The following is a 14036-nucleotide window of genomic DNA, read 5'->3' on the forward strand; positions in this document are numbered from 1 at the left end:
TAGTCGCGCCTGAAGAAGTTTTACTCCAAAGAGATTTGGCTCTCGGCTATGTTACGTACGTAAAATAGTAGACTGGAATCGCGAGTGCAGCTGAACTATTCCGCTTCACGAAGAATAGACAGCAGGTATAAAATGACAACCTCAGTCGAAGAGGCAACTCAAAGAGAAGAATATTTATAAGCTGGCCATTTACGAATATTTCTACTGTAGACCTGCGAGTCTGTTAAGCTTCTTTTGCCACTCTTTTCAGGTGTAATTTTTTTTTGTCAGATAGATTAAAGAATTTTCTAAATAATGCCATTCAAATATTTATATCCTTTATTTTTGTAAGTTAAAAAGTAAGTCTGTTGGTTTGTCGTTCGACCGCGCACCAACAGCACTTTTGTATACCTACTGACAATTTAGGCGCCAGAGGCTATCTATTGATCATTGTGATTAAGCGTAATTGTCACTACGCGTTTCTTCTAAAATGGCTCAAATGTGGGTGAAGACCAGTGCAGTAAAGAGGCAGAACTTTATCAGAAATCCAAATCCCACGATCAAAAGTTATATTTAGTTAATGATGCAGCGGTTTTCTTAATTTAAGAATTGAAAGGGAAAAGAAGGCGTTTCATGTTTTCATACGTCCACATTTATAATTGCTGATAATTTATTTCAGGCGTTTATCAATATGCATGAAAAACAGCTCTGTAGTAAATATTGATTAATGTAACAATAGGATAACCAAAGGTTGCAGGATAACCTAGGTAGAATTTCACATGATTAGCTAAAAAATTGGATTTGATGAATACAGAGGAACAGTTTGTGAGTATTCAGGGGATAAATTCAGAATTCACGATTTTGAAAAAACAAATTTTATACTACAAGAAAACTAAATTATTTATGAGTGTCATAGGCTATATATTCACCAGAAATTTATTCAAATATTTATTTATAAAACTATCATAGTAGTCGGATTTGCGAACTAAATCGTTAAAAATGGGCAAACGACCTAACCTTTATACGAACGCTGCTTTAACAGTTAAGATATATAATTTAGTACCACCTTTTTACAATCGAACCGCGAGGCACCGTAAGGATCTACATCCCTATGTGGTTGATATACCACGGACGAGTACGAAGCGCTTTGCATCTTCGTTTCTGATTCCCACCGCAAGGATATTCAAATCTAGAGTGAATAGGCATCTTCTGTAATATAAAAAAATATATTTTCAAATTTATACCCGTGCAAAACCGGGGCGAGTAGCTAGTAATTACATATAGAGAGAAAGATAATTATAGTTTACTTTACGGGTATTGGTTAAATATAACTGCAAAATCCCTTACGTTCGTTCGTTCGTTACAATTTCATACTGTAAAAATTTGGAAAAATAAACAATTTTATTATTTTATTTTTTTATTATTTATACTGAAAAATCACTTACCTAAGCTGTACTTTGATAAAATTAGTTAAATTCTAGTTAAAAATAAAATAAATTGTTTAAACAAGTTATTTATAAATCATTATTTATAACGACAGTATGCCTATGTGAAACTAATTACCTTCTTTATTTAATTTTAAATAATGCTAAAGTAAATGCAGACTATCTATATATTTATCATCATCATCTTGATATGATATAAACCTATTACCAGCTCACTACAGGCATGGGGTTCCTCCAACAATGGAAAGGGGTAAAGGCCGTAGTACTCCACGCTGGCCCAGTGTTGATTGGCGAACTGGATATAACTTATACCTACCCATTTTTACGAAAATTGCGCGGACGGAGATCTATGAAATTTCACACAATACACTTATTGTTTATATTAAGAAAGAGTGCAGGATGCTAATTTTTTTTTTAATTAGCAATAAACATAATAATAAAACATTACACAGCCTACAATGCTTATGACACTTACACGCGTATACTTAAAACTTGGAACTGAATTACATAATAATGAATGCATAAGTGTAAGTATTTCATAAGATATCAAAAATCCCTGTAAAAATAATAAATAATGAGAAATAATTCAAAACATCCTAAGTGTTTACTTATGATGCCCTATTGAAGACAAAAGACCGACAAGCGCATAGCGACGCGTATAACTTAATTTAACTAACTAACTAAACGATTTAAATTTTGCATGTGATGTGAGGGATGAATCGGATTTCTTTCATTAAAAACTATGTCAGTGCTTTACTTAAAAACTATTTGGTTTGTTTAGGTTTTGGTTTCACAGATAAGTCTCAGAACCCTCACAGTACATAATGTACCTCTAAAGCCTGTGTTGTATTATTTTGGTATACATTAGCACGTCGTATACTCTTTTTTTAGTAATTTTTTGTAAAAAAAAAGGCAATTGAAAAAAAGGAAATCTCTCACACTGCTCCTAAATAAGATAGTACCATACCAGTAACATCCGTCGTAAAGCCCACTATACAATTATCATGTGCTTTATGGCGAAGCCGAAGAAGGGTCAAACAAAAATTGAAACCATAAATTTGTTTGTATGTCACACTTTATTACAACTTGTCAACATTTTATGAACACAAAAACAAAACTTAACGCGTCGCAAATCGGCAAGTCCAACATGAGTAAGCCAGTTTATTTTGGTCTAGGTATTAAAGTTGTCACTTATAAAGGTTTGTAGGGCTTCTCTACGTATTGTGGCTGGGACTTGATGTATTCGAGACTGCGTTGGATGGCCTCAGGGATTGGTGGTCCGACTGGGAGGTGGCTACCCTGTTGAAATAAAACAAAAGATCATTATCTGCATCACACTAGCATATTAGAACCACTGTTGGACACAGACCTCCTCTCTTATAGGAGAGATTTTGAGCTCAGATTTCACAAGAGACGAATGTTGAGCTATTAATTTAGATCCACCCGGTTAAAATCCGGTTGACAGGCATAGGTCGCGAACTCTAGAATAGCCGCCATTATAGCCATTGGTGTCACGTATCTTTGGGTCGTAAGAAGTGTGATGTTATTTATAGCCTTCTTCAATAAACATGCCATGTAATCCATTTTTTTTTGTAATAGAACTATTCTACTACTTTCTTAAGGTAAGCTCATTTTAATATGCAATTATACAAACATCTTATCTAGCTTTAACAATATGTTGTAAAGTCTTGCAGCACTCGGGAAATATAATGGCAAAACTTTGAACTACAAATGTGATTACCATTATCACACTTCTTAATCAGTCCATTTTAACCACTATTTTCAATAATAAAAATTTATAAACCTACAACAAAAAAAATTTTGGAGTGCCTCTCTTAAAACTTCTACGCAAACCTCTAAAGCAATATCTGCATCAAAAGCGAAGTAGTCTCTAAAAAGTAAAAGCATAGGTATTAAAATCGCTTAACGATTGCCGCACCACTTCTACCATCATCATTAACCTGTGAACCTGCTAGGCACAGCGATCCACTCTCATAGAAGATAGAGTTTCAGAGCATAGACCCAAAACGCTGCTCCAATGCGGGTTGGCGGCTTTCAACTATTATTATCATCATTCTTGTGATAATAAGCGGAATCGGCTTAACTCGTGGCATATATATGGGCGGAAAATATATCCAAGAACCAGCCCAGCCAGCGCCATCAACACAGCCACATACAGACAGACAAAACGGTAAAATATTATGACCACTCGTTTGGCCTCCGAGGTTTGAATAGAAGAACTTACACTTGCTACGAATCCCTCAGGGCCAGCGGTGTATGTGACCTCAACGGGGGTTCCGTCTGGTGACAAGTAACTGTATGATCCCCTGACCTCATGAACGGCTTCATCCTGAAAAAAAACACGTAGCTTTAAGATAAGGTCGCTCGTAGTCTTACAATAATTTATATCATTAAACACGGTCCAAGCGCAAGCGTCTCTCAAGTTTTGTTCATTAATAATTTATACTCCCTTCCAATTCATCATCATCATCACCCACCCATTACCGGCTCAATATAAAACACGGGTTCTCCTCTCAGAATGAGAAGAGTTTAGGCCATAGTCTACTACATTGGCCCAGTACAGATTGGTAGACTTCACACGCCTATCAAACACGCAGACGTTTCACCGGTAAAGCAAATAAAGTTGCTTAAATGAAATAAGCACATAACTTCGGAAAATTTGAGGTGCGTGCCAGAAATCTAACTTGGTCACCCGCAAGTTAAGCCGAAACCTTACCCACTCGGCTATCACCTCTCTTTCTATTAACTATTTTCAACTAAAGCTATTCCCCCAATATCAACCCAATCTTTCGATCTCCAGGAATTGCAGAAATAAATAAATAATTATACTACATCAATACACACATCGCCATCTAAGACCCAAGTAAGCATAGCTTGTGTTATGGGTACTAAGGTGACTGATGAATATTTTTTGAACATATATACATAAATACTTATAATACACAAATTAGCACCCAGACACTGAAAAGCATTTTCATCACGAAACATTTCCAGTTGTGGGAAACGAACCCACAGCCTCGACTCACAAAGCAGAATCGCTGCAAACTGCTCCAATCGGACGGAATTCTTGTCCACCTCGCCAGTCTAACAAGAAAGACGTGTTCCATATTGCAACTTGGTACGGAACCTTACCGGCGCAAGTAAAACTCGCACATAAACGGGTTTTTTTACTTACATTGCTGATGGTCCTTACAATGCCTTCGGCCTGAGCGTAGATGTCGTTGCCGGTTTGATATGCGAACTTGTAAATATTTCCCTCGGGGTTGAGTTCATAGTCTGACCTCACGATGGGGACCTGACTGTTGGGTGTGAGGATGTGGGAAACGTCAGCGGCGGCGCAGGCCACGGCGACGGCAAGAACTACTAGGAATTGCTGAAATAAGATCATTCTAGGTCAATGCGTCAGTCAGGACTTTTCTTTCTATATATATTCTTTTTTTTTTACAGGTTAGTCCGCAACGTATTATGCTATATATTATGTAATATATATTATAGCTATATATATATAATAATTTAGGTAAATTTAAATATAAATAAAATATTAAAAGTAACAAAGGTAACTTACTACAAACATACGTAATGTCATATTCGTAAATCAGATGATATTTATATTTTACCGGCCTTACTATTAATCGTTTTATGGCTTTTAAATACAGACCGATTTGACTCTCTCTCTAATAAATTATTTAACATACAAACGCAAGATAAATAAATATAAATATACATAATATTTATATATATACATTCAATAAATATAGGCAATAATAATAGATAATAGACAATTTAGGATATGCACAAAACTGACAATCAAGCAATTTAATAACCAAAAAACAAGCATTTTGGTTAAAAAATATATAGGAACATATATTATTTTCCAAAATATTTTTCAAATCAAATTATGATTTTTTACACTTCCAGTACACTGATTAAACAATATTATTTAAAAAAATTATATTTTCATTTTCATTAATAAACTTGAAGCACACTTACCATAATGTAAGTGGGTTTATCCGAGCTGATGAAGTATCAATCTGGCTAAAGGATATCAAAATTTGCCTTTATATAGGTAATGTCCAAAAGTGAGCTTTGAATTAATTATTTTCTGGTTTTGGGAGACTGTTTCGTGCAAAGAATAAATTAAAAGTCGCAACGACGCGAAATGCCTAAAATAATGTCTCCAAAAAACAAGGGCCACACGCCGCGATTTGGTGTCGCAACGGCGTTAAGTTAGCTTTCAACTAGCCAATCACGAGACTCCTAAGGGCGTAACGTCGCAACCTGGACGCAAAAATGTATGCCACAGTCCGATTAGAGATACTCATTCAAGGGAAATTGTATATTATTTTATTTTATAACAATTTACCGAATCAAATTTTTGAGTTTAAACATAAGTTTAAACATAAGCTTATAGACAACCTGTTTTATAAGTTATGATTAGTATGAATTCCTCTTACAACATAGCCACTTAAATATTAGTTAACTGTGAGATGGTGATAACAAAAAAATACCCGGCTAAGTTTGCTGTGGGCTCTTCTTAGATCAGGGCGCGTTGGGGACCCTCGTAGCTTTAACTTTAAGTTCGTGAACATAGTTATAACAATCACCTCACAATTATGTAAACATATATGTATGAACGTTTCATAAGTGCATGTGATAGGCCTACATGAATAAAGAATTTTTGAATTTGAATTTTGATTTTTTATATTCTTAATCGTAGCTGCGGGTAATTATATGAACTAAAATAATATCCTTGTGTTTGATGTCGATTGTTGAAGTGAAGGCTAAACCGCGGTGTCCAATCTGTTTCCTTACCAGCTCTCATATGGCGTGCGTTCATATGGCACAAAATTTCATCCCGCTAAGGGCTGGAACTTTGGATAATATGGACAATGTATGTGCTTTCGACGAGAGACGAGAATTTGAAAACTTTCACTTCATTGTACGCATGCGCAATATTTATCCAAACTAACATTATAATTGTGAAAGTATAATGGTTTGTTTGCTCTTTTTTTATTTTATCCTAATTTTAAGAGATGATTCGCTGGGCGAATATGAATCTCTGTAGTGTTACATTACGTATAACTACATACAGTACTAGTACTACGTACAGCAGTAGCCAGAACTGTCATCGAGAGAGGAATTGTTATTGTCTCTTCTCGATACCAATCCCAACCAATCGCAACAGTTTTCTTGCTGTTAAAATATCCAATGGAGCTTAGAATCAACTTATGAAAGTGTTGTCGTCGGTAATCTTCGTTCCGGACACATTTGACGGCCGACTGGCGCAGTGGGCAGCGACCCTGCTTTCTGAGTCCAAGGCCGTGGGTTCGTTTCCCACAACTGGAAATGTTTCGTGATGAAAATGATTTTCAGTGTATCGGTGCTAATTGTGTATTATAAGTATTTATGTATATTGTTCAAAAAATAATCATCAGTCACCTTAGTACCCATAACACAAGCTACGCTTACTTTGGGGCTATGTGTGTAGTATATTTATATACTATATACTACGACAATACACACATCGAAAACGTTCCATTAGAATATGGACAACATTTTCGACCACATTGCAGACAATTGGGTGTATTAACTTTTTTGTTTTTCGGTCTATTAAAGGAGCTATTGTTAAACCACGGCTGTGTAGAGGGGTCTGGTTGGATGGTTTTGCTCTTACTTTACGCTCTAACTTAGCAACCAATGGACTGGTTTTTTGACATAGAGTCAGATGAATGGACATAGAGTAACACAGGCTACATAATATTATCCCAGGAAAATATAATGTTGTGAAAAAACCGTAATAAAAGCGGACGAAGAATGCCGGCAACTTATATTTTATTTCACAAAGTCAATAATAATAATATAATGATTACCTAAATTGCAAAGCTACTTTTTCTATAGCTATTACTTTATAATGTTCAACATAGTCATTTAATTTACAGAGTTCTTTTTTTATTTTATTTTTTTTGTATCCATTCTTGCCATTTGACTACCTACCTCAGATATCGAGAAATATATTCGGGATACAGGGTTAGAAGTCACACATTTCTTACATTTACATAAATTGTAATATATACATAGGGTTAACCCAAAGAGCCTTAATTAATAAGCCTCGCATTCCAGCAGGGCTAGCACAGGTGGGATAATAATTATATCCCCCAAAAGTTTAACCCCGTTTTTTAATACACATAAATTATTTGGATATTATTTCAACTTGTGCGCAAATACTCTGAGATTTGATAAAGCTGTGGGAGAAGAAAATTGAATTCAAATTCAAATTCAAATTCAAAATATCTTTATTCATGTAGGCCTATCACAGGCACTTATGAAGCGTTCATACATATATGTTTACATAATTGTTAGGGGTTGGTGATAACTTCGTACGCCAACCTAAACCTAAAGCTACGAGGGTTCCAAACGCACCCTGGTCTAAGAAGAGCCCACAACAAGCCGGGTATTTTTTTTTTGTTATTACCATCTCACAGTTTATTTATATTAAGCTATGAAGATAGAGCAATTCACACCCAAGCTTTTTTATCGTTCAAGTAATCCTTAATATTATAATAGGTTTTTTCTGTAAGCTTACGTTTTATATAAACTTTGAACTTTGAACTGACTGTTATTATATTATATAGGGACAATTATATCCCCGGGGCCCTTCCCCGGGGATATAATTGTCTCCTGCCCATGCTAGCCATGGTGAGGGCCAGAGAGGAAAAAGCACCAGTGTTTTGGCTACCTTGCCCTTGGATTACCATTTGGATGGCGTATATTTTTTGTAAAATACACTTTTGTGAACGGGATACCTAGTGCAAAAACTTTTAAAACGAGACTTTATTTCGAGATATACATGCAAAATGCTAAACTTTTTAATCATCAAAAACAACCAATTACCGGCCCACTGCAAGGCACGGGTCTCCCTCAATATAAGCAGGGTTTAGGCCGTAGTCTACCACGCTGGCCAAGTTCGGGTTGGTTGACTCCACACGTTCTTCACTTGACGAGTTCATATTGGAGAACATTTAGGCAAGCCGATTTCCGTAGGATATTAATTCTGGATTATATTTTAAATGCTGAAATTAATAAATAAAATAAATAAATATACTACGACAATTCACACATCGCAATCTAGCCCCAATGTAAACGTAGCTTGTGTTATGGGTACTCAGATGATTGATGAATATTTTTATGAATAACATACATAAATACTTGTAATATACACACGAGTATAAACACCTAGATGCTGAAAAACATTCATGTTCATCACACAAAAATTTTCCAGCAGTAGGAATCCCACGGCCTTGGACTCAGAAAGCAGGGTCGCTAAGCAGAATAACACAATTGATTTCAAAAAGTTAGAGTTACATGCCGGTGATTGAGCCACTGATATGTCTCCACTTACACAGAACACACAATTATGTTCACCAAGGTTAAATGAAATATACAAATAATTTAACTAAAATGCCCATTTTCACTAACGAATTAGACAAGGCAAGTCAATGCCTAAATTTCTAGGTATAATATAAATCCACCTTTTACCAATCGATTTTCACTAGGCAACTCATATAACTTGTCTATGGTTCTTGCCACAAGGTGTATACCATACCTTGTGGCAAGAACAGTGTAGTTTTACAGTCACTTTATAAAGTGGATAAATAATTAAACTTTTGATAACTATGAATTCATATTGGCCAAATATTTTATTAAATCGATGAAGGTTTTTACAAATACGCTTATAATTATTATCAAATTAATAGTTCCCAAGATATAATTAAAATTATATTTGATTAACAACCCAAGTTCATGACATTGAGTTGGTTGGTATTTTGATATAAATACGGGTGCATTTGCAATATTTGTGTTTGTATTATCATATTTTTTATTGATTTAAGGGTATTAAAAAAACCGAATTTAAATATTAACTATATTTATATAGTAACTTTACGATCCGCCGACTCGGTGTCGTAACTTTCGACGGCGCCTAATCCGATAGCACAGATACAGATGATCGTTTTTATCTTTAGGAATCACCTAAATCACTAGGTATCCGATTTAGGCGATTCCTAGGTTCTTCGTTCTAGTTCTAGGTTCCTTATTATGTCCTTCGATCACGCAATCAAAGGCGAAACTGCGCAGCTTACAGCATCGACTTGCCTGTTTCTTGTCGTTTTATACAGCATATGTAAACTTTGGTAAGTGTGCTGGAACTTTTTTATTATATACAGCACCATTCTACTTCAGAACAGCACAGACAAGAGACTCATTCAATGTCTATGAATTATGATAGAGCCGATATTTTATTAAATACTAAGTATAAATCAATACTAGCTGACCCGTGCAACTTCGTTGCACCAAATCGGTTATTACCGGAAAACACATATAAAATGACATTTTCTAAAAATGAATCCTAGCTAGATCAATTTATCGCCCCCGAAACCCGCTGTATACTAAATTTCATGAAAATCGTTGGAGCCCATTCCGAGATTCCAATTATATATATACAAGAATTGCTCGTTTAAAGATATAAGATATAAATAACAACCCATAACACATTCTTCCCTTAAACATCATATTCGTAGCACCATATGACGGCCGATTGGCGCAGCGGGCAATGAACCAGCTCTCTGAAGCCGTGGGTTCGATTCCCACAAATGGAAAATGTTTGTGTGATGAACATGAATGCTTTTCAATGTCTGGGTGATATGTTATATAATAATATATAATTCCTAATTTGGTAACTATGGCCCTTTTACGCTACTATATAACGGAATAATTAAAAACACAATTAAACAGTAACAATAAAAAACAAACCAAAAAAACCTTACATGAGATAATAATATTAAATATTCAAAATAATTACAAATTGACATTTCTAAAAGAAAATTATAGTACATAGATACGTCTTAAAGAATTTATGTATGTTATTCCTAAATAATTATCAGTTGTCTTAGTACCCATAAAACCAGATACGAGTACATTAGAGCTGGATGGCGTTGTGTGTGCTAGTGTAATATATTTATTTATTTAATTATTTAATTATTGGTCTCGCAGGCTTGTAGAATTTTCCGTGTCCAGGAATGATGGAACTGACGATGGAGCCGAAAGATGGCCAAAAAAATTAAAACAAAAGAAAAAAATTGTTTGTATGTCACACTTTATTACAACTTGTCAACATTTTATGACGCTTAACACAAAAACAAAACTTAACGTGGGGCAAATCGGCAAGTCCAACATGAAAGCCAGTTTATTTTGGTCTAGTTATTAAACTGATCATTTACAAAGGTTTGTAGGGCTTCTCTACGTATTGTGGCTGGGACTTGATGTATTCGAGACTGCGTTGGATGGCCTCAGGGATTGGTGGTCCGACTGGGAGGTGGCTACCCTGTTGAAATAAAACATAAAATTACAATCATTATCACGCTCAGCATATTACTGCCAATGCTAAGCGTAGGCCTCCTCTCACGGGAGAGAGGGTTTCAGAACATGAAATTAGTCCTCTACTATAAAAGCGGCAACGCTGTGGAATGCACTCCCTGGTGACATTCGACGCTCTAAATCCCTTGCGACTTTTAAAAGTCGTTTAAGGAGGCACTATTTGTCACTATAAATATGTTAATACTATATGTGTATGTATGTGTATCTATGTATGTATATAAATTTATATATATTATTCCATTATTATATTTAACTAGCGTACCCAGCCCCCTTCGCCGGCCTAGATTTTGCTTTATTTTATTTAAACAATAAACTTACATCATTAAAGTTTTAATTTAAGTCTCAGAATATATTAAATCATTTATTTCTCTCCGTATTCACTCTCTTCTATTCTCTTCTCGAGCGGGTGAAGATCATTATCTACACCCATGTTCACCCAACAATAGAATATCATCATAGTAAATAAAAGCCTTATTTGACAGTTCAAAAATAGGAGTGCTCCGATCGTCACCAAACTGTACAGGATTACTTGCAAAGTCAATCCGGAGATTCCCTGAAATTTTCATTGAACTCGGTCCAGCCGTTTCGGAGCCTATACGGAACGTACCCACACACTTTCTCTTTTATATACATATATAGATTATTTATTTATTCTTTTAGTGTGTTACTCTATAGAGTTATATTATAGAATTGCGATATCCCGTCACTTTCACCTTATTGTATTAGTTAAGGTAGCCTGGAAGAGATTACTTTTAGTGATGAGGCCGCCTTTTGCACCTAATTATGTTATTGTTCCTGTGTGTTTCCTATATTATGCAATAAAATTGTTTTAATAAACAAATAAATGAATCCACCACGCTGCTCCAGTGCAAGTTCGTGGGCTTTAACGATTATTATCATCATATGTGGTGATGATAGCCGGTACTAACGGCTTAACTTGCGGTATGTTTACGCAAGATATAACCCATGAACCTGCGTAGAGCGCGCCATCCAATCACACACGTCCGTGTTTAAACAGAAGAACTTACGCTTGCTACAAATCCTTCAGGGCCAGCGGTGTATGATACCTCAACGGGGGTGCCGTCTGGTGACAAGTAACGGTATGATCCCCTGACTTCATGAACGGCGTTCTCCTGATAAAATTACACATAAATTAAATGAAGGGTCGCTCGCACTGATACAAGAATTTGAGACATTATTATTTTTTTTATTAAAACTTAAAACTTCTCTTTTAGAGTTTTATCCCCTGAAAATTTCGTGATTTCAAAGAAAGCGTTTAACAATTATCGCTACAACAAAAATAAAATAAAAAAATTTAACAGAGGGAACTGTTTTTTTGCTTGCTCTAATTAATCTATATGTAATGTTTCGTATCGCACATTGGTACGGAACCCTACCGGTGCAAGTCCAACTCGCACTTAGACGGGTTTTTACTTACAGTGTTGGCGTTCTTCACAAAACCTTCAGCCTGAGCGGAAATGCCGTTGCTGGCATCATAATAGAAGTTGTATGCATTTCCCTCGGGGTTCATTTCGTAGCCTGACTTCACGATGGAGACCTGACTGTCGGGTGTGAGGATGTGGGAAACGTCAGCGGCGGCGCAGGCCACGGCGACGGCAAGAACTACTAGGAATTGCTGAAATAAAATCATTTTTGGTAATTGAGTGGGTCAGGACTTTTCTATATCCCTATCCCTACTAATATTATAAATGTGAATGTAAGTTTGTTTGTTATGCTTTCACGCCAAAACTACTCAACCGATTATCATGAAACTTTGGGCACATATTCCTGAAGGTATTAGAAGTAATATCGGATGCTTTTTATCTCGAAATTAAGATCAGTTATTTTGGGAGAGGGGACGAAAGTGTTTGAACATTTTACACATAACGCCGTCAAATGATAACCGATTTAAATAATTACTTTTGTACTTTAGAGGTTATAATGTCTGTTTAATTTTGCGTAGATCAGATGTAAATTAACTCTAACTCTAATTAATCCTAAATTACCTAAGTAAACAGAAAATAAACTTGAATAATGCGATTTAGATTCTTCCTTTAACGATTACTATTCATTATAAGTGATAGGAGGAGCTGAGATTGATTAGACAGTTCTTTTTAGGTATTGTTAATTATGTGAATTGTTTTTTTTTTAAAACTACACTAAATCTTTTTTTATATAAGAATACACAACTTAAACATTTCAGTACAATTACACCTAAATTGAATGCCACATGTCTTTAGAAAAACAAAAACAAACGCAGACGAAGTCGCGGGCAAAAGCTAGTATTATATATATGTATGGACATATTTATAAAAAAAATATATAGATGTAAATTAGACGATATCTGTATTTCACCGGCCTTCCTACTTATCGCTGCTTATCTCTCTCTCTCTCTCTCTCTCTCAATCTCTCATCAGTTATTTGACATACAAAATCAAAAGACAAAAAACGTTACGTTACTACTAAATTATTAGTCAGGGAGTTAATGTGCCTATTAAAAATTTCAAACAATACTTTCACAAATAGGCAGTAACAATATTAAGGGTGTGTACAAAACTGACAATCAAGCAACAAGGTTCAAAACTGAATCAACATAAAACATAAGTAGTAATTATTTTGGAAAATATTTAGATAAATATAAACAATTATTTGTATTTGATACACAGCAATTAATTAAATTAAAGCTCACTTACCATAATGTAAGTGGGTTTATCCGAGCTGATGAAGTATCAATCTGGCTAAAGGATATCAAAATTTGCCTTTATATAGGTAATGTCCAAAAGTGAGCTTTGAATAAATTATTTTATGGTTTTGTCAGACTATTTCGCGCCTGTGCAAAGAATAAATTAAAAGACACGTCTACGCTTCAATGCCTATAAAGCGGGCGGGCGCATCCATCCAAAGGAACCGAGCTTAATGTCAGGATAAAAGTATTCTATATTGCTTCTAACACTTTCAAGAATATGTGTACAAAGTTTCATGAGGATCGGTTAAGTAGTTTTTGCGTGAAAATGTAACAAACAAAATTACATTGAAATTTATAATATTAGTAGGGATAGGGATTATTTCCACTTGTGCGCCAGTGCTCTGAGAGTTGTTAAAGCTGTGGGAGAAGATACATTTTTAGCCTTTCCCCGGGGATATAATTGGCGCCTGCCC

At 35.2% G+C, this 14036-nt stretch overlaps 1 protein-coding gene across 1 annotated transcript; it reads right to left on the bottom strand.

The window, feature by feature from the left end:
• Nucleotides 1-2615: 2615 nt before the first annotated feature.
• On the bottom strand, nt 2616-12528 carry LOC120628808. Its single transcript, XM_039897431.1, has 7 exons — nt 12316-12528; nt 11906-12010; nt 10721-10824; nt 6554-6638; nt 4621-4818; nt 3670-3774; nt 2616-2723 (listed from the first exon to the last, which is right to left on the bottom strand). Exons 1-7 carry the CDS (start codon nt 12526-12528, stop codon nt 2616-2618), a joined length of 918 nt encoding a protein of 305 aa, XP_039753365.1.
• Nucleotides 12529-14036: the final 1508 nt, after the last annotated feature.

Source organism: Pararge aegeria, chromosome 13 (assembly GCF_905163445.1).
Source record: "Pararge aegeria chromosome 13, ilParAegt1.1, whole genome shotgun sequence".
Lineage (NCBI taxonomy): Eukaryota > Metazoa > Arthropoda > Insecta > Lepidoptera > Nymphalidae > Pararge > Pararge aegeria.

What these genes read in the sequence shown, in the direction of transcription:
- LOC120628808 (XM_039897431.1), bottom strand. Translation starts at nt 12,528, where the DNA reads ATGATTTTATTTCAGCAATTCCTAGTAGTTCTTGCCGTCGCCGTGGCC. An exon ending in CTGAAGGATTTGTAGCAAGC is followed by an intron (nt 10,825 to 11,905) that starts GTAAGTTCTTCT and finishes TTATTTCAACAG; the next exon opens with GGTAGCCACCTCCCAGTCGG. An exon ending in TGACAGTTCTGGCTACTGCT is followed by an intron (nt 4,819 to 6,553) that starts GTACGTAGTACT and finishes ATCTTATTTCAG; the next exon opens with CAATTCCTAGTAGTTCTTGC.